We start from the raw sequence: 19366 nt of genomic DNA on the forward strand, positions 1-19366 counted from the left end.
CCTCGGCACCGTGATGCAGCGGGGTCAGCTGCTTGTGGGTGAACCCCACTGTGGAGCCCCCGGGACCCAACGCCTGAAAACCTTGGGGATCACAACTGAAACCCATCAAACAGACTAAACCCTTGAAGAGTACAAAACCACACGCGCACGACCCAAGCCCGCAGCACATGGCGGATGCCCATGAGCGAGGCGGGCGGCAGCCGCCCGCGGGGGGCCGGCGGGGCTCGGCGCGGCTCGGCGCGGCTCGGCTCCGCCCGGCACGGCTCGGCTCCGCCCGGCACGGCTCTGCCCGGCCCGGCCCCGCCCGGCTGGGCGGTTGGCAGGCCGGCAGCGGGCGGTTGCGGCCGCTGGCCGGACGGGGGCGCCGCGGGGAGCGGCGCGGGGCCGGTCGGGAGCGGCGGAGCCCATCTTGGTGCCGCTCGGCGGCCGGGCGCGGGGAGGAGGGCCCTAGCCCAGCGTGCGGCCAATCGGGGCGGGCGCTGGCGGCGAGCAGGGCAGAATGGGCTGTAGTTTAGTGAAATAGGAAAGCTGCGAACAGTGTGGAGTGCTCCCGGTGTAAATAAAAGCGGGGGGGGGAAGAAAAAGTTTCCTCAAGTCGCGGCTCTGCAGCCTCGCGCGGACGGGGGCGCCGGGCTCGGTGCGCGGCGGAGCCCCGACACGCTGGACTTTGTGGCGCGGCGCTGACACGCTCTGCCTATTGTTTGTGTGTTCTTTTTTTCAAAATATGGCAAAGGTTCAGGTGAACAATGTAGTGGTGTTGGACAACCCTTCTCCTTTCTACAACCCTTTCCAATTCGAAATCACATTTGAGTGCATAGAGGACCTGTCGGAAGGTGAGTAGCTCTCTCCCCGACGCGGGTTTCGTGCCCCCGGGCCGGCAGCTGCGGGGCTTCCCAGGCTTCAACTTCGCCCAGGCCCTGCGTCCCCAGCCGCACGGCTCCTGCCGAGCCGCAGCGCCGAGCCCGGCCCGGGGGATGCGCTCCCCGGCGGCCGGGCCCCCTCCAGCCGCCGCGGCCGAGCCCAGCGGGCAAAGTTGCGGGCTCAGCCCGCCGCTGGCCGCCGCGCCGGGGCCGCCCGAGGCCGCCGAGGCCGGCTGCAAGTTGCGAGGAACTTGTTTGAGTGGAGGTAGCCATGTTGCCAGCTTTGTGTGCCTGTGCGGGGAGCGGGGGGGCGGCGCGGGGCGGGCGGCGGGCGCCGGGGGGGCGGCGGGGCTGGGCGGCCCCGCACCCCCCGAGCCCCCTCGGGGGTCCGAGCCGCTGCCGGGCCGGCCCCGCGCCGCCCGGGCGTCACCCGAGGCGCCGAGAGCGCTGGGGAGCGGGCGGCGGGTGGCCTCACGCTCAATTTTGATAGTTCGATAAAAAAAAAAATGGGATGAGCGGCGGGGAGGCAGGGCGGGCTGGCCGCGGGGCGCCCCGGGGCTCGGGGGTGCGGGGGGGGGCGCTGGGGGGGGGTCGGCGGCACCCCTATTTTTGGAAGTCGCTCCAAAGTTACCGGCCGCCGCCGGAGGGGGGTGGCGGCCCCGGCGGCGCCCTCCTGCCCAGCGCCCCGCGGGGGGCCCGGCCCGGCTCCGGGGGGGCAGCCCCCGGGCGTGCGCTCCGCGCCGCCACCGGCACCGGGCTCCCGCCTTCCCTCCGCCGGGCGGGCCGCGAACCGCCCTCGGCTGGGCTCGGCGGGGCTCCGCAGCGCCGCCCGGCGGCAGGCCGGGCCCAGCCGCCCCGAGAGGCCGCGCGTCGCCCCCCGGGCGGGAGTTTCGAACGGCGGCGGGCGCGGGGCGAGGCCCGGCCCCGGCTGCCTGAGGGGGGAAGGGGGCGGCGGGGCCGCCGCCGTGTGGGGCTGGCGGGAGCTTGGAGCAAATCCCGGCCGGCGTCTGGGGCTTCCTCCGGGCCTCTGCCGGGAGCTTGCTGCACCGCCTGGGGTAAAAGCGACCGGCCTGCCGGCCCGAGCTGTGTTCGGGCTGCTGCGCCCATCGGGAGGCTGCTGGCTGTGCCTGCCTCCCTCCTGCCAGCCTGGGCTTGTTTAAGCTACACCATCAGACCCCTCCTGTGCCACACAGTGCCCTTAGCAGGGCCTGGCACGAGGCTATCCTTCACATTTAAAAATAAGATTAAATGGCCTTGCTAGATGAAAAAATTGCTACCATTCCCTTAGCCTTTGCATGCTGATAGTCTGTTCTGTTTTCAGCCAGTCCTGCGTACCACTGGTCTTGAATTTCCCTAGTTTAGCCCCCCCCTACTCCTTTAAAGTTATCATTCTGCATCAGAATTCCTTAAACAGCATCAGAACAACCTATTAAGTGTATATTCTAAAGTCTTTTTCAGTACTAAGTACTGCTGGTTTAGAATGAGTTTCATGTTGTTCTCCTGGAACAATAGCATGTGATGGTGTGATAATCTTAAGTCATCTAGCCTAAAAGTCCTCAGTTCTTGTACGTGGCGCCTTGGACAGATAGGACAAAAGCGGTCATTAATTGACCTGGACAGGCAGCCTGCAGTACCTGCAGGAGCTAGCACTAGGTGCTTACAAGGTAAGACCTCTGACACAGTACCTGGCCAATTGTGCTGTGCTGTACAAGGAATAAAACCACTTCCTGGGCCCTGTTAATTTATGCTACTTAGAACCCCGAAACCTGCATTCGTGTTGAACACGATAAGATTTCATTAATGAGGAAAAACAACTGCAATCCTAAAGCAGCCAAGTTTTGGTAACGTGCTAGTTCTTCCTTTGCTTAAGTTCCTGCCCTGCATCAAGAAACCCTAAAGTAGTCCTTCAAATTTTGCAGAGAATACTAAAAAACATAAATGTAATAGTCTGCAGGGTAGTGCTTTTGCATACACAATCAGGGCATTGCTCGTAAGGAAAAAAAAAATGAAATATATCAATTTTAAGGCACTGTTTTAAGCAACAGTTTCATTACCCAAACAAACAGTAACTTTAGTTACAGTATTCCACAATGGTGACCTTCTTTTCTTTTCCTCTTTTTTAAAAACAATAATCTCTATTGTAAGGTTAGTTTTATATGGGTGTGGTTATGCATGTGTTTTTAAATCAAAAAGTTAAAGTGAAAAGCTGGCCCAGGAAGAACTAATGAATGCTAATTTGCAGCTTCATCTTTCAAACGCCTGTGGTGGCAAGGGTGTGTTAGAAAAAATACATATCAGTTGTAAGAAATTTGATTTTGGTGCATCATTTTAAGAAGCAAAATCCTACATTTTGTGTGTGGGTTTGTGGTTGTTTGCTTTCCCCCCCTGTGATCCTATTCCAGGATAAAATTCAAATGCCAATATCATCAATGAGAATTCAATCTAATCATGCTATTATGATTTTATATGCTTCTCAGGTTACAACTGACACACATGTGAAGGAATGGAGGCACAAAGTTAGTGTGGCTGGTGCTTACTCAGTGGATTTCATTATTCAATTAACTGTTTTATGTGATTGGTGTAACAGCTGTGAAGTATATATGTGGAAGGTGGGAACTTCTGAGGAGGAGTTGAGTCAATATTCAAGGTGTGCCCTGCTGAATAGGGCTATATAGGCATCATCCCATCCCATAGGCCTCTGGAGACAGACCAAGGAAATTCTGAACACAGCTGCCAACAAGTAAATGGCCCTGTCCTCTGTATGAAATTTGAAAATAAACCTGGCTATGAAAATAGAGGGAATCCTGCAGTATTGACTGAATAGAGAAAGACAGTGGGATGATCCAGATCATGAGGAGTGGGGCAAGCATCAGTAAATTTCCCCAGTGAAGGTTGGTCCCTATCCCTTTATGCTAGTTGCCAAAGAAGCAATTCTAGGTTAAGCAAAACTCTATACAGTCAAGAGTGAAAGATACTTAACTGAAATGATGAACAACATTTTTTTTTATTTTTGTTTTACTGCAGATTTGGAATGGAAAATAATTTATGTGGGTTCAGCTGAAAGTGAAGAGTATGACCAAGTGTTAGACTCTGTTTTAGTAGGACCTGTTCCTGCGGGCAGACACATGTTTGTATTTCAGGTAAGCTTCAGTTAACTGTTCCTAAAAGAGCTGTGCTAATCTGATGTTTAATGATGACTGTATCATACAAAGAGGCACTTAAAAAATAATGCTAAGCTAGAAGAAATTTCAGTCAGCTCTTCATGTATGATACACCTTACTTTTCATTAGCTGTTTTTTCTTTTTGCCCCTGGTATTTCCATGGTAATATTTTCACTTGTGCTATCAATAATTAGAGAGAGTGATATAAGCATGGCTCCTGTAGCTACTGATAACTTTGACAAGTCTAGTTTATAAATCTATTCCGGACCACTCCCTAACTGGGACTGTCAGTTACCTGGTTTATGCTGGCATCATCAGGCTTAACTCTATGGCCATCGGTGATGGTTTGAGACAATCAGGGCACTACGTTAATGTAGACAACATCTACAGAAGAAGGCCAACAAATTCATTGTGAACCTCTGCCAGAGTAGTCAAGAGTTCGTTTCTGTTTGGCAGGATAAATGTTCAGCCACGATGTCTGGCTATGCGTGTTAAGTCACAACGCAGTATGGCAGTTTGTAAAATAAGACAGAATTCCAGTTGTAGATAGCAGACATTTGGGACACGAGTGGTTAGATAAAGACTGTCCCACAAACTCTGGAGCATGTGGCAATCCTATAATACACTGCTGTTAAAGCCACAAGTTACTAAGAAGGAATACTTGAGGGAAGGAAAACGGAAAGAGGAGCACAAAGACGGCTTAATATTCTATTCTGGTTAGATCAATGAGGGGGAAAACTAAACTTGCCTAAATTTTTATGGAAATTGTTTTTAATCTCTGATTTAGCTCACTTTTTTCCTCTGTTTATCAAATACTAGTGTTTGTCTTGTAAACTGAGAGCAAAATCCATCCACAGAAAAATCAGACGGAAAATGAGAACAGCTTTTTGTTTATAACCTTGCTACTTTCCCAAACACTATAAATTCACTCAATTAATGGTAAATACATACTGAAGTATGAGCATTTTCTTCAAAAAGAAGAACTCTAATGAATACATTTTCTTACTTATCAGAGTTAATATAACTCTTTTAAAATGATACCAAAGTTTGTTAGGCATCCTAATTATTACTGTAAGTCCCAAGTATTTAAAAGGTTCAGAAAACATTTGAAACTTTTGAATAAAACTTCCTTTCTTTCCTCACAGGACAGGCTAAAGGCATAAGGTCAGGCTGGAGGTTATGTTTATTAACCACATGTTCAAATCGGGTTTGAAATATTTCACTCTGCTTTTGGAGCTGAGCTTAATTTTTCCCATGCTAAAAATGAAGCAGATATATAACAAATGCATCATTTATTAACAGTACTTCCGTTATCGAGCAATTTTATCTTCTAGCATTAATTGGTGAGAACTAGGTGATCCTCTATTACCCTTAAAATGGGCTACCTTGTAGCAGTAGATCCAGAGATACCAGCTGGCATTTACATCTCTAAATGACGCACTATTCGCAATCTAGTTACAAAGATTCATTGCTGATAGTAATGGGAAGGAGCAGAAGGCAGGTGCCTCGAAAGGCATGTTTTGGTTGTGTGATACAGGAAGACCTTGAAAATGAAATTTACTAGGCTTGCAGTTTCTGCAGGATGGACTCGTATCCATTATTTCATAGTTACAGATGACATTACAGCTAAATTAGGAGTAGGTATGTAGAGATTTTGCTTAGATTGAGTACTCTTACTGCATTATAATAAATTATCCTTGTTGTTTCTTATGGATGTACTGTTTATCTAAGTATATTAAACTTCAAAAGCCCTGGATTTCAAGTGAGGGTAGGGTCTGGCTAACATGTATGTAAGAGACTACCAAAACCAAAGTGCTGTAATAACCCTTTGCTGACAGCTAAAGTTACTTTATTCACCAAACTGGAACTGCCTGGCAGGTGGGGGGAATTAGCAGGGGAATGCCAGGGTGGGGCAAAGTGCAGAACTGCAGGAGGTGTATAATGGAAAGAAAAGATACCGTGTTCACCAAGGAACACGCAGAAGAACTTCTTGTAGAGATGTATAAAACTTTCAGTTAGTATTATGCTGTAGAATTTTCTTTGTATGGAAATGGCTGAAACAGCAAATAAAATGGAGTGCCACACAGATAAAATTCTGAGGAAGATACAACTATCTCTGTGAAAAAGGCTGCGCATCAGGTTGGGAAGTCAGCCTTATGTACAGAAAGATGGAAAAGCATTGTGCTTATCAGACTTGCACAATAATCTTCTTTTTATTATTGTTTTTAAAGATTTCAATATTAAAGTCCTACATCCTGGCCTATTTGGATCTAAATACCAATATATAAGTAATGAAACCTGATTCTTTTTCTCTGTGCTCTTGGGGATTTGTAAAAAAAATTCTCAGGAGCTTCGTTTTGAGAACATAGGCACATAAATAATTCACTGTCTTTGAGTGGGGATATGACCTTACACTAATTTAGCTACTCTGCAGTAATAGCTATGTGTATATGTGTGTTATGTAGAAAAGCAAGGTAATTCAAACAACGTATACATTGAGTGCTTTCATAAATTCCTTAAGTAATTTTGGCATACTAAGATGGTGGTGTTTACGCAGAAGTTAATTCTGCTGCCTCTCTTTGTCTACCATGGTATATGTTTGCAATGTATGTTTGCAACTCCTCGCTTATCACTTGGTCCTATCAATGTCCTCTCTTCCCCCCTAACCTGTGCATGTTCACCAGTTTCCTGGGGAATCAGGAGGTTTTACATCTAAGGCAGGAAGTTAAAAATTTGAGAACTTTTTTTTGAAACCATGTTCAATGTCTTTGCTGCTCAACAGCTAAGTAGGATTAGAACAGAGGATTTCTGCAGTTTCACAGCTGTATCATAGCACATTACAGGACATGAAATGACAGTGGAAGAAGCCTGGGAGAGCTAAAATCCCATATTAGGGTGTGAGCTGTGTTTCACAGGGAGTTAAATGGAAGGATGTCCTTCTGCAAAATATTACTCTAACTGCCCACTGGAATTTTAAGTAATCACATCGCCCTGGGCACTGTTAGAACAAGACTGCTGATCTGAAATAGTGATTTCATGTATTGGCAGTTCTTGTATTTTCTTGGAGCTTCTATACTTCTCCAGTTCCTTGGCCATATTTTCCATTCCCCTGTGCAAGCTGCAAAGCTATTTGGTCATTTTCTCTTCCCTTCAGGGCTGGAGGAAGGAGCGTTCTACCTGATTCCCTGGTTGCTTCCTCACCCCCCCCCCCCCCCCCACCCAGTATATTTGTACCTGAGAGGTCTGATTCATTTAATTGTTCTGCGAAGTGCCTACGGCTTCTTATAAAAAGCTAGAGTGGTTTGAAGGCTCAGAATTGAAGTAGCAAGGAGCAGAAGTCAATGATGCATGACTACTAGCTCCTGAATTTTATAGTGCTAGAGCATATTAATACTGGAGGAAAACAGGGATAAGAGGGACAGCGAGAATTAATCCCATTCGCACTCTGTCCTAAGAAAGGATTCAATACATCTGAACCACTCTATTGCTAATACTAATTTATGCTCAGATCAAAGGTGTTTGTTATCGGCTTCAGTTTTTTTCATGCAAAGTTGTAAATATGAGGCTGTTTCATTTATGTTTAGATCGCTTCTACTTTGAGAGCAGAATGAGGCATGTTTCATCAACAAACGCTGAGTTATAAAATGTTTTAAGAGACTGATGTGAGCCACGTTTTTTGAGGCAAATTCTATTGATTATTAATAATTGCAGTGCCACAGTAAGTAAGGATATAAGGAAGATCGTAAGAGTTTCCTATTAATTAGGATTACATACTGGCTGAAAATGTCAAATGTCTCTCAGTGATGATGCATTTAATTGCATGCATTTTAAGAAATACAGGCACATGGCAGCAGACAAGAGACAGAGCAGTTTATTCCTTTCCTAGACAGCTCAAATGTCACCGTAGCCTGTCCCTGCTCTTCTTGCTGAAGTCTAAATTAGTCTGTATTTTTAAAGGTTTAGTCTTGTTAAAAACATACAGATCAATTCATACCTCCTTGGTTGAAAAGTTTCATTCAATTACTACAAGGGGCTGGAGAACAGCGGCACCATAGAACTGGAGAGGTGTTGGCACACTTGTTCAGCTAATCATGTATTTAAAAGCAGTTTGGGATCAAAGCTGCCTGATTGCCCAGGAGAGATGTCAGCACACAATATTACTGTGTTCTAAGTAATTCAGCCTTTAGAAGATGGTGTCCTAAACTCAGGGGTGATGTTTTTGTTAAAGCAGGTATATTTTCTGGTTAAAGCAGGTATATTTTCTGGTTAACCTTTCAAACTTGCATACAGTCACTGCTCACAGCTGCTAGGACAAGCTATTTAAGATTCTTCTGCCAGATAGGTATGTGGTATTGATTTTATTTTAATCAGTCTTTCCCTTTCATGTTTAGGCTGATGCACCTAACCCAGGGCTTATTCCAGATGCAGATGCAGTAGGTGTAACAGTTGTGCTAATTACGTGCACTTATCGAGGTCAAGAATTTATTAGAGTCGGCTACTATGTAAACAATGAATATACTGAAACAGAACTGAGAGAGAATCCACCAGTAAAGCCAGACTTTTCTAAGGTAAGGCACCTCCTGTTCTAGTCATGTATCAAAGGTATGCTTATACAAAGGGGTTTTTAAGAAAGTTCCTGCAAAACAGAAAGTGAAGAACAACTTCTCCGTGAAAGGAGAGAAGATGGGAAGCCTTGTTAGAGCAGGCCAGATGACTGGATCCAGTCAATGGACAACTTGATTGAGGAAGTTTGTATTTAAAGTTTAAAAACCTACACCTCTTATGGTAAAAAAAAAAAAAATAAATAAAATAATAAAAAAAAAATGAACCAGGTGTAGAGCTAAAAGGAGATGCAAAATAAAGTATTAGGTTCTAAATCTTTCTGAGGAGAAAGATGAATTAAACAACAAAAATTAGTCAGTCAAAATCCTGTGAAACAGTGCATGCGGGCAGACTCCTGGACAAACCAACAAGCTTCCATACAGCATCCTTGTTTGCTTTCATGGAAGGTCTTGTGGATTTGGGGTTTTCTCTTTATGAGAAGTATGTGTACATGCTCATCTTCCAGAGTTTTATGATGGTAAAAATTGGTTATTTCTCAAGTTTGCATGAGTTATATAACTAGATACATGAAGAACTGAGTGGAATAATGCTTGTACTGTAATGACTAGTACAGAGATGATCCCCACAGTCCCTGAAACTAATCTTCAAATGTAACTAAACTGAATTGATACATAAATTGTTTTTTAAAGTTGCTAATTTTTACTACGCCTAACTTAATTTTCAGGAGTCAGATGCTTAGTATGTTCTCAAAATTCAAAATTATGGTTAATTTTTGAGGACTCTTAGAATTATAATCTGTTCCTTTCTTTTTTTCTTATGTTGTTGAACTCATATCTTGTTATTTTTGGTGTGAATGCCAAAATGTTAACTTTCTTTATGTAGTTGAATTTAGAAGCGCCTAGAACTACTTGTCATAATTTTTTTTATATAAAAACTGCTTCTATGAAAAAGAACAGCAACAGTGATCATGTATTTGTACAAGAAGTTCTTAATTTGACTTTGGAGCAGAATGTGCAACCAGAATATGAGGTTATTAAATGTTTAATTGTAATTGACAGGAAACAGACCTACTAGGCTCAAAAAAATGATCTTGTTAGATTTTTAGTTTGCATAAGGGGTGGGAAAATATTTAATAAGGGCACACTTCCTCGGGGAATGAAATCAACATTTCTACTGAGGCAGACCTTTTCTGTGACCAGTCTCAACTTTCATAACAAGTGGCCAGTAGCAATAATTTGCCATCCTCCAGAGTTAACTGTGCATTATTTTGAAATGGTGACAACCTCAGAAAAAATGAGCATCTTCTTTTTTGCCACACACATAAGCGGATGTAACACTCATTTCAAGAAAAATGATGGTCAGCCTGAAGAATAAAATACATGACTAGTGTCTAGGCATGTCAGCTGCCAAATTGAAGTAATGTTTTCATTTTGATATTTGAAGTAGACAAATTAAAATTCAGATACTAAAATGAACCTAAAGCATAGTCATTTAATATAAGGAAAGGTTTTAATCTTACATAAGGACAGACAGTTGAGGGAAATGGTAGAATTGTTGCTAGCACCGTAAAATTGATGCAGAATTTTATGAACTCCTGTAGCTTGCAAAATTGCTCTGGGGATAGTTATTTGTTTTATGAAGTGCTGGCTAAGGTAAAACCCTTGCACTTTACTTGCAAAGTTCTAATATAGTCTTGAATGCATAGGACAGTTAACTGCTTTCTAGAGAGGATGTTTTTGTTCTGCTGAATAGGATATTAAAGTAAATGAACTAGTGGTGTGTTCCTGTAAGCATATTTCTGATCCATATGTAATAGCTATAGATTCACAATCACATGGATTACTTTTTAAAATTATTTTAGATGTACACGGCTATAGGAGTAAAAGGAAAGAAATCCATATGCACGTGAAGTCCAGTTTGATATGTATACTACATAATTCATACCTTTTTTTCCCCACCCAGCTTCAAAGGAATATTTTGGCATCAAATCCCCGAGTCACAAGATTCCACATTAATTGGGAGGACAACACTGAAAAACTGGAAGATGCAGAGAGCAGTAACCCAAATCTACAGTCCCTGCTTTCTACAGATGCGTTACCTTCAGCATCAAAGGGGTGGTCAACATCAGAAAATTCATTAAATGTTATGTTAGAATCTCATATGGACTGCATGTGACTAACCACCATCGTTTTGGTACTGTACATGTGTTAAACTGTAAAAACAACCAGAACTATTTCCCTCAAATTCCATAAGTACATAGTTGACGAGCAATGTGAAGAACTTGTTTTAAAACATCCTGTAGAAAGTTTATAAAAAAAAAAAAAACAGTATTTGAGCAAATTGTGGAATATAAATACAACTATTTTTAAGTAATTGCTTTTTTTCCTCTAATGTGGTATTCTGTTTGGTCTAACCCAAACCTGATTAAAGTATACGTATTCTTCCCCCTTCCCCCTTTACTTCGTTAGCACTGTTGAAAGCTAAAAAACAAAGTTAAAATATTCAGGCAAAATGAAGCAATAATGCAGTGTCCTCATCTGTGATATCCAGATTGCCAAATATAAAGTGCCCTTTAATAGCAGCTGAAGAACAAAGCTGTCATTAGACGAAGTGCAAAGAAAAAAGTGCTCTTAAAAAAAGTCCTCTTTCTGTGAAAGCAGACAGCACAGTATAATTTTAGGTGCAAGTTGGTTTTTTCATTTCAAAGCACATACTTGTTACTTAAAGCATGCAGTTTGAAATTTACCATCTGCTATCTCAGATTTTAGGATTTTTTTTCTTTTTTTAATCTCCTGCTGCTAGTTAGACTGGTTTGTTAAGGACAGCGTTTCATGTGGATTTAGGTGGGTATTTCAGCAAAGAACTTTTTTTTCCACAGTCAGCTGTGCACAATTGGGTGGAAAGATTAAAGCAATTATTAGAAAATTTAAGTGTCAAAAGGAATAGCGTAAGTAAACCTCCGAACTGTACTTCTGCAATATTATGTACAATGCTGGTTCATACATTGATTTTTCAAGTATGCTATATTCTTGTAGCCTTTTCAACTAATAAGGAGTTTAGATGTTTTCTTTCAGTTTTCTGAAACATCTGGAATTTAAAACACTTGAGTTTTCTCTCTGCCCTTTAAGGCAACACTATGCACTGGTATAAAATGAAGACTCAAACTCTGCTGTGGCAGGCAGTGCATACTCAAGAACTCATGGCCTGCCCTGAAGGGCTTGTAGTGAGATATTCCCTGTTACCTGAGGCATCTTTGAAGATAACAAGAATGAGGCAGTAAATTGTAAAAACTTAAGACACTGTTATGACACTAACAATTTAGTTGTTCCTTCCAATCCTTGTCAGCCTTATGTTTACTGTGACTAGATATGCATTTAAAATTGTAATCTGTCATGTCAGATTACAAGAATATTGTTCTGCTAGTTACTGGTAACTGCCCAAACTGTGAACCCTTGTAGGTTCCAGGAACTTAAAAAAAAAAAAAAAAAAAGTACGTTTCATGATGACTTGACTGCATAGCTTTGAATAAAAATAGAATACTTTCTCTTCACTTCCACCATTCCCTAATAGGGATGAAGATGTCCCAAGCAGTTAGCATTTCTGTCTTTCCAAATCATTAGTGAAATTGTCTTCATTTATATTGTATATTTTTAAATTGCAAAGGAAGGACCTGATATGAATGTACATGCACCTGTTCCTTTCTTATGTGGAAACTCAGCAGAACATATGGTAGCCAAATGACCAAGTTGTACTGAAAGCCTTTGGAACCTTAAGTCTAAAGTGTGCTCTTGAAAGTCTCTAATTGTTTAAAAATATGATTAGCAATTATATTTTGATTACATTACCACACATTTTAACAATCACCGAATGTTAACACCAATATTTGTATGACTTAACTCAAAAAACTGGTCTCTAAAACCAGCAGTTGTTTCAACTTTAGGGTTGAAATCAAAAAGTAGCATGGCCAGCAAGGGAAGGGATTCTCCCCCTCTGCTCTGGTTTCATGAGCCCCCACCTGGAGTGCTGCATTCAGATCTAGGGCCCCCAGCACAAGAAGGACATGGGTGTATTAGAACAAGTCTAGAAGAGGGCCACAAAGATGATCAAAGATCCAGAGCATGTCTCCTACAAAGACAGGCTGAGGAAGCTGGGGTTGTTCAGCCTGGAGAAGAGAGGGCTCCAAGGAGGGAGACAGTGGCCTTCCAGTGCCTAAAGAGGGACCTACAGGAAAGCTGGGGAAGGACTCTTTGTCAGGGAGCATGGTGGCAGGACGAGGCGTAGTGGCTTTAAACTAAAAGAAGGTTGATTTAGATTAGATATTAGGAAGAAATTCTTCACTGGTGGTGAGGCACTGGCACAGGTTGCCCAGAGAAGCTGTGGATGCCCCAGTCCCTGGAGGTGTTCAAGGCCAGGCTGGATGGGGCTTTGGGCAATATTCTTGATACTATGAAATTATAGATTCTGTGAAATTATGTGAACATTTCAAAAAGGTCTTTTTTAAAAAAAAATCATAACAAGGTCTCCAGTTACTTTTTGAGATTGTCAAGCGCCTTTATTGTTCTATTTATAAAACTGCTTAAGTTATCTCTTAAATGTAAACATATAAATAACTTAGTCATCTGCTGAAAGGGTGGCAAGCTAATGAAGTCTGACTTGAGCTAAAGCTATCGTAATACTATTTCAAATACTTGTACCTGCTGATGATTCACATGAAAGCATGATCAAGTACAAGCTATAACTAGAATCCATCCACAAGTAGCACAAACACTTCTTAGAAGCATGTGCTACAAAGTGATGGAAGCAAACTGTATTATTGCCATTGCAGAATCCACTGCAAAATACAGTCAGCCAAAGTACATCACCCAGCAAGCCAACTAAGTCCAAGAAACGAGAAAGAGAAGATTTATTGTTCTGTTTAGCAGAAGAAAAGGCCAACTACACAGGTGAACTCAGGGGTGCAATAAACTTCCAGCCAGACCAGATGGCGTGATGCTGAAACAGACTACGGCACCACCTTACCTGATAGACATATTAGGTGCATAGCTGACCCGCCAGTTACTGCAAGGAGAATGACTATACTGTCCTAGGTGACAACTGCAAAAGAACAGCTATACCCACTATGAGAGGACCTCATGATCTTTGTGAGAGGAATTCTTTCTATGCTCTTTGAAAGACTGGATGCGTCGCAGGTCATCTACAAACTTGTCCAGATCTTAGAAGTCCATACAAGTTGTATTCTGACCATCTTGTTTCCTGGCAAAAATCACAGCTCAGAGAGAAGGAATTTGAGAAAGCAAATTCCAGTATTCCAAAGGCTTCAGGTTTCATCATCAGGCAACATCACAGCACAAAAGTTAGCAGTATTAAGAGATACAGTGGCTATAAAACATCTTTATAAAGACTTGTCTTTGACCTGGCAGCAGGGCTGTATAACTAACGTAGACAGCTAGTGCTGACAGCATAGCAGTACAATGTCAGTGCCAAAGGCAAGTTCCCCTTCCAAAAAACCTCATCTTGCAGAGGCCATCAAGGTGCAAGGGAATGCTACAGATTCTGTTAACAGGACTAGTGACGCATCTCACCGTGTTTTTACCTCAGATGGATAGGTAGACTCAATTCATAGAGTTGTAGAATCACTGAATCATTCAGGTTGGAAAAGACCTCCAAGATCATCTAGTCCAACCTTTAACCTAGTACTGAAGTCCACCACTAAACCATGCTACTAAGTTCTACATCTACATGTTTCCTGAAGACCTCCAGGGACGGTGACTCAACCACTTCCCTGGGCAGCCCGTTCCAATGCTGCACAACCCGTTCAGTAAAGCAATTTCTCCTAATATCCAACCTAAATTCTATTAGAAGACTGCCATAATGTTTATCAGGGGTTTTTCATGCCCTTTATTCATGCCTCTTGGATCGGACAAAGCACCATTACTGATGAAAAACGAGGTTGTTTTTCTGTCTAGCTTGAAAAAAAACTTGTCTCCTCACCTTACAGTCATTGTGATTTATTCATGAATCACCTCACATCAGAATTGCTATGACATGCTGAGTTTGAAGGGGGCAAAAAGACTCCAGCTCCATTGTACTGGTGAAATGTAACCTCTCCAGGAGCTCTACGAACTCCACTGAAAACAACTCTTCTTTCCGATCTTCAGGACTGCAGTACCTCAGAACATGGCTTACAATAACCACAGTAACTTAGTTTACAGTCAGTCAAACAGTTTGTGCTCCCGAGATGCAAGTCACCGCGTCAAAAAGACCTATCTCACAACCCGGTATTTTTCTTTTTAGGGCCTCAACTGCTGATTTTCCAGAAGTCAGCTCTGACTGGAGGCTAGCCCAGTTGCATCTATACAAAGATTGCTCATTGCCATCTGAAACTGGTGGTAGGGAAGAAAAAAGATGGAAAAAAAAATACATGCTTGCGCACTCCAGTCAAATCCTCACTTACAAGAGACAGAAAAAGAGCAAAGTTCCTACATCTTGATTTCTGTCTGGGCAACTGCAGATCTTTCACTTGCTTAACTACCCTGCCTCTTAACCATAACACATACAGTGGACTGCAAGTTTGCTGGGCCAGATGCTCTTGTTTTGTTGAGAGCCACAGAAGTTTGGTCTGGAGAAGATGCATTATTATTGTTGCTAGCTGGAGGGCTCTGCTCAGGGCCAACAGGGAAGACAAAACATCTACCCACAAGGTTAGTGCAACTACCTACAAGGACAGGCTGTGTGTGTGGGGACTGCTCATGCCAGGCTTTGCCGTTTGTATTTATGTTTCTAGTTAAAGTTCTGCTTCTTAAGAGCTGGTCTCATCATGTGTGAGGTTAGACGTGGGCTGCAGAAAACAGGTGGAGATGGTTTTTCTTGATTTTTTAGTCTTAGCAAGGAAGAATGTGTAAGAGAAAGGAGCCAGCTGGAGTCACTAGGGAGGCTATGTTCAAGTTAAAACCAAAGTCTGTAGCTAGAACCTAGAACGTGAAGGCCCCTAGGAAGCAAAGGTGGGGTGGAGGGAAGACACACTTCAACATTTCCAAATTTTGGTAATGCTGTTGTGGAGGCATGGTGGGGTACTCGTTGTCCATGGTGTAAGTGATGTGACTGGCCTCCAGCACATAATCAGAGGCAGGGGGTCTTTGTGCTGCAGAAGGGCCATACAACAGCTATGTGTTAACAGCAACTTTAAGAACTGGCTGAAATGTCAGGAACTTTTAAGGAGTTCATGGGTTTTCCTCCAAAAACCCCTTGGGCCACAGGATGATAGTGAGGCCTACCTTTCCACATGAAGGGTCCTCCAGCTTGTCCTGTCTCTCCAGAAAAGTGTGGTGTACCAACACTGCAGTAACTCAGTGCTTTGTGGTACAGCAAAGGGAATCCTGAAGACATGTAACAAAAATCAGCTGAATGAAATGCCTGCCATTTTGATAGCAGGAGGAAATATTCTTAGGAAGGCCTGCCTGAATATATTACGCCAGAACTGTGTAAGAACTGAAGCCTCCAGACAACATGACAAAGATGTTCCCTCCTGCATTATTTCCTGTCCATCCTAACCAGAGGTCTTCAGATACAGATGTGTGAACCGACTGAAATTTGTGAAGACAGATACTTACTTGGCTAAATAATCTGTTGCATGTAGTCAAGATAAGTCTCAGGACAAGGCCATCTTGGAACAGCATTAGTGAGAAGAAATTAAGGGAATTTACGGATCTCCAAGAGATGAGACATTACTAGAGATGTGGCATATCTCAAGGAGCTTTGATCAGAACTTCAAAATTCATTCCTTCAATAAGTTTAGCAGACTTCTTAGAGAGTTAAGGCCTTCTCAACTTGAAGCCAAACTGCTTAGGAAACAGCCAGTACAGTCATACTATCAGGAAAGTATTTTTGAGTTAAATGCTGACAGAAAATACTACAAGTTCATCTACAATTATGAATACTCGCAAAGACAGTGAAGAATCCTGTGGCAGAAGTAAAGATCCGAAAAGACTAGCCTAAAGGCTGCATCTCAATTAATAACCTGATCAGGGCCATGGTATGGATCCAAGCGCTGCTATGCTGTTGCCCACAGTGCTAGGTTGTTTAGCATGTTCCCCAGCGCTGCCTTGATCTGTATCGATTAAGAATGACCTGGACCTACTAAGGAATATCCAGAAACAATTTTGGGATCTACGAATAGGGAAAAATGTCCCTAGTTTCAGTGTCCTGCATATCTCAGGATACTGACGTACTCTATCATAACCAGAACTGGAGGGCTCACATTAGACATAGAACTGGTTTCTAGTAGATCAGAAAAGAGACAATGGTTAGCATCTGAAGCCTGTGCAGCAGAGAGAGGCTTACTAGGAAAAAGAAAAAATGGCTGTTTACCCTTGAGTTAGTTACTTTCAATGAGGAGAAAAATAATACAGTAGCAAAATGCTGTTGGCGTCGATAAGGACAATGTTAAACTTTGCAAAGTGTCAGCAAAAGCGCAGTACTCTCAGGGCTCTGTAGAGGCTGTAAGAGGAGAGGCCAGAAGGCTGCATTTCTTACAGCTCAGGAAGGCATATTGTACAGAACTGGAGAGTAGGAGAAACAGCTGATAGTCTCCCAGATTTTTAGACAAGCTGTTCTGAGCACAGTTCACAAAATTCTTTACGCAGTCCATCTGTAGAGGGACGCTACACTGAACAAAACTTTGCACAAATCTCTACAGCCAGATACGCACCAGAAAGTGTCAGGATGACTCTGGCCTGGATGCCTCCAGACCCACCAGCAGCAGGCATGTGTTAGTTCCAGTCCCTATGGAATCAAACACACCACTCAAATGATTGCTGCACTTCTCAAGCTCCAGGGGAAAAGGAAATATTTTCTTATTATGATTATCTCGTTCAAATATGCACAAGCAGCACTACTGCTACAGGGACAGTTGGTTGAACTCAGTAGTAAAGTGGGAACCCACAGAGGGATTTTGTTAAATTTCAGTAAGTCTCTTTCTGGAAAACTACGTATCAATTTCTAAAAATTAAAGGTATGCGAATGCCTACCTGTCATTCTCAGATAAGAAGTGGGAAGAATGAACCAGGCCTTTACAAAAAATGAACACTGTGTAGACAGAACCTGCCGGATGGATGGTTCCCATCTTTTATTTAGAAATCAGAAAGTCCTATTGCGGTCAAAGAAATTTTTGCCATTGAGTTGCTGAACTTGGTTTCGCCTTGCGGCTGACAACTTTAACAAAAGAGATGTAGGAAGAACGAAGCCTGGTTCCTCATAAAAGTAAGAAACATGCAGAGAACTCTCAACAGAAAACCTCTACTACGTGTTAGCAACAAAGGCAACCTCATAAAGCAAGTAAACTCAGCATGCTATCTAGAGACTGGAAGAAAAGTTCTGGTTTTACCCACAACACAGAATGGATCCCTGGCCCTTGTAAAGGCTACCTGCAGCAAGCAGTCAATCTAAGCCTGTCAGTGAAGTAAAAAAGATGAAGCTCCTCAAATACTGACTGGTTCACTTAAAGAAAAAAGGGATCATAATGTCATAATGGATCTAAAAGCAGATGATTCCTAAGACAGGGTGGGAAAGAAAAGGAATTTAGGCAAAACAAGAACAACATTAATTATCTAACACACTATCCTGGTACCATTAAATGCCTATGAGGAAAAAGAGTAGACAGTTTTGGAAGCAGAATTCCAAATCCACAGCTGACAAATTGCTAGTGTCCTAAAAGAGTACCAGATGGGCAAGGGGTATAAGATGTGTTAATATAAAAGATGCAAACCACAGTTTGCAGATAAGTTATTGACAAATTTCTCTGAGAGAAAAACCCAAATATAAGACAGCTTTTAGTACTTCTCCAAGGTATTACCAATTTACAGGTGCATCTTTTAGTATATGGGTACTGTAATCCTAGAGTAAGTAGTTAAACTGCAATCCAGACTACTTTTTATGTAATCTAAGGAACTAGTTGAAACTGGAACTTACAGATTTAGTCTTTTTACTTTTAAGGAGAAATGTCCATTAGGAGTTTCCTCTCAGGAGAAAGAATAAATTGGTAATCTGAAGCATGCAGATGGGATGTAAAAGAATTTCATAGTTCTCAAAACACATCACTTGGAGCTTCTGCATGAACAGCAAGCTGACAAATTCAGCGTTAGGTACAGCTCCAAACATATTCACAAATAAGACGCTCCTTGTATAGGGAGGGCAAAGAAAATAATTCAAGCTGCATCCAAACTCTTGGGCTAGAGATTAATGCTTTAGTCCAGCAGTTCTAATCGTGGAAAGGTACTCTGAAGTTAAACTAGGGTTAATAAGATTTCTTGCTAGGGATTCAAGTTTCACTTATGATGAGGGTCCTTAAGAATCTCAAGGTGGATATTCGGTACACTTGCTGTAAGATTTCAGGAAGGCAAAAGAAGGAGAGTGCTATTCTAAAATATAAAGAATATTTAAGTGGAATGTAGATGATCTAAAGACCCAAAATGATCCTTTCACAAGATGAAACTCAATCTCCACACATCATTAAGCTGATTACATGGCACAAATACCACAGTAAGTTTGTAACCTGCAATATTGGTTTTCAGGGAAACATCTTTGAATGCAGCTGTGATGATGGAGTTGTAAACCAGATTACAGAGAAAATGAAGGTGAGGTGGGAAACGTGGTGAAGAAGGCAACAGCAACATTAGAGGCCCATAGCAGCTGACACAAGATTATTCCCAATAAAAGCGGGCAAGATCACATTGAAACTCATGGCAAAATTTCACTCCAGGTCACTGCCAGCTCCCTGGCAAATTT

The 19366-nt window shown here is 42.7% G+C and overlaps 2 protein-coding genes across 2 annotated transcripts in view; one reads left to right on the forward strand and one right to left on the reverse strand.

The window, feature by feature from the left end:
* MCM9 (minichromosome maintenance 9 homologous recombination repair factor) overlaps nt 1-19366 on the reverse strand; it is a 46718-nt gene that overhangs the window by 15198 nt on the left and 12154 nt on the right. The window lies entirely within an intron of this gene.
* ASF1A (anti-silencing function 1A histone chaperone) lies at nt 389-10957 on the forward strand. Its single transcript, XM_035538897.2, has 4 exons — nt 389-833; nt 3885-4000; nt 8413-8589; nt 10547-10957. The coding sequence occupies exons 1-4, from the start codon at nt 725-727 to the stop codon at nt 10757-10759; spliced, it is 615 nt and encodes a 204-aa protein (XP_035394790.1). The 5' UTR covers nt 389-724; the 3' UTR covers nt 10760-10957.

This window comes from Cygnus atratus, chromosome 3, assembly GCF_013377495.2.
Source record: "Cygnus atratus isolate AKBS03 ecotype Queensland, Australia chromosome 3, CAtr_DNAZoo_HiC_assembly, whole genome shotgun sequence".
NCBI classification, from domain to species: domain Eukaryota; kingdom Metazoa; phylum Chordata; class Aves; order Anseriformes; family Anatidae; genus Cygnus; species Cygnus atratus.

Excerpts from the sequence above, each read along its gene's own strand:
- ASF1A (XM_035538897.2), top strand. The coding sequence starts at position 725 with ATGGCAAAGGTTCAGGTGAACAATGTAGTGGTGTTGGACAACCCTTCT. Across the intron at positions 4,001-8,412 it reads GACACATGTTTGTATTTCAG|GCTGATGCACCTAACCCAGG; the intron begins GTAAGCTTCAGT and ends TTTCATGTTTAG. Across the intron at positions 8,590-10,546 it reads TAAAGCCAGACTTTTCTAAG|CTTCAAAGGAATATTTTGGC; the intron begins GTAAGGCACCTC and ends TTCCCCACCCAG.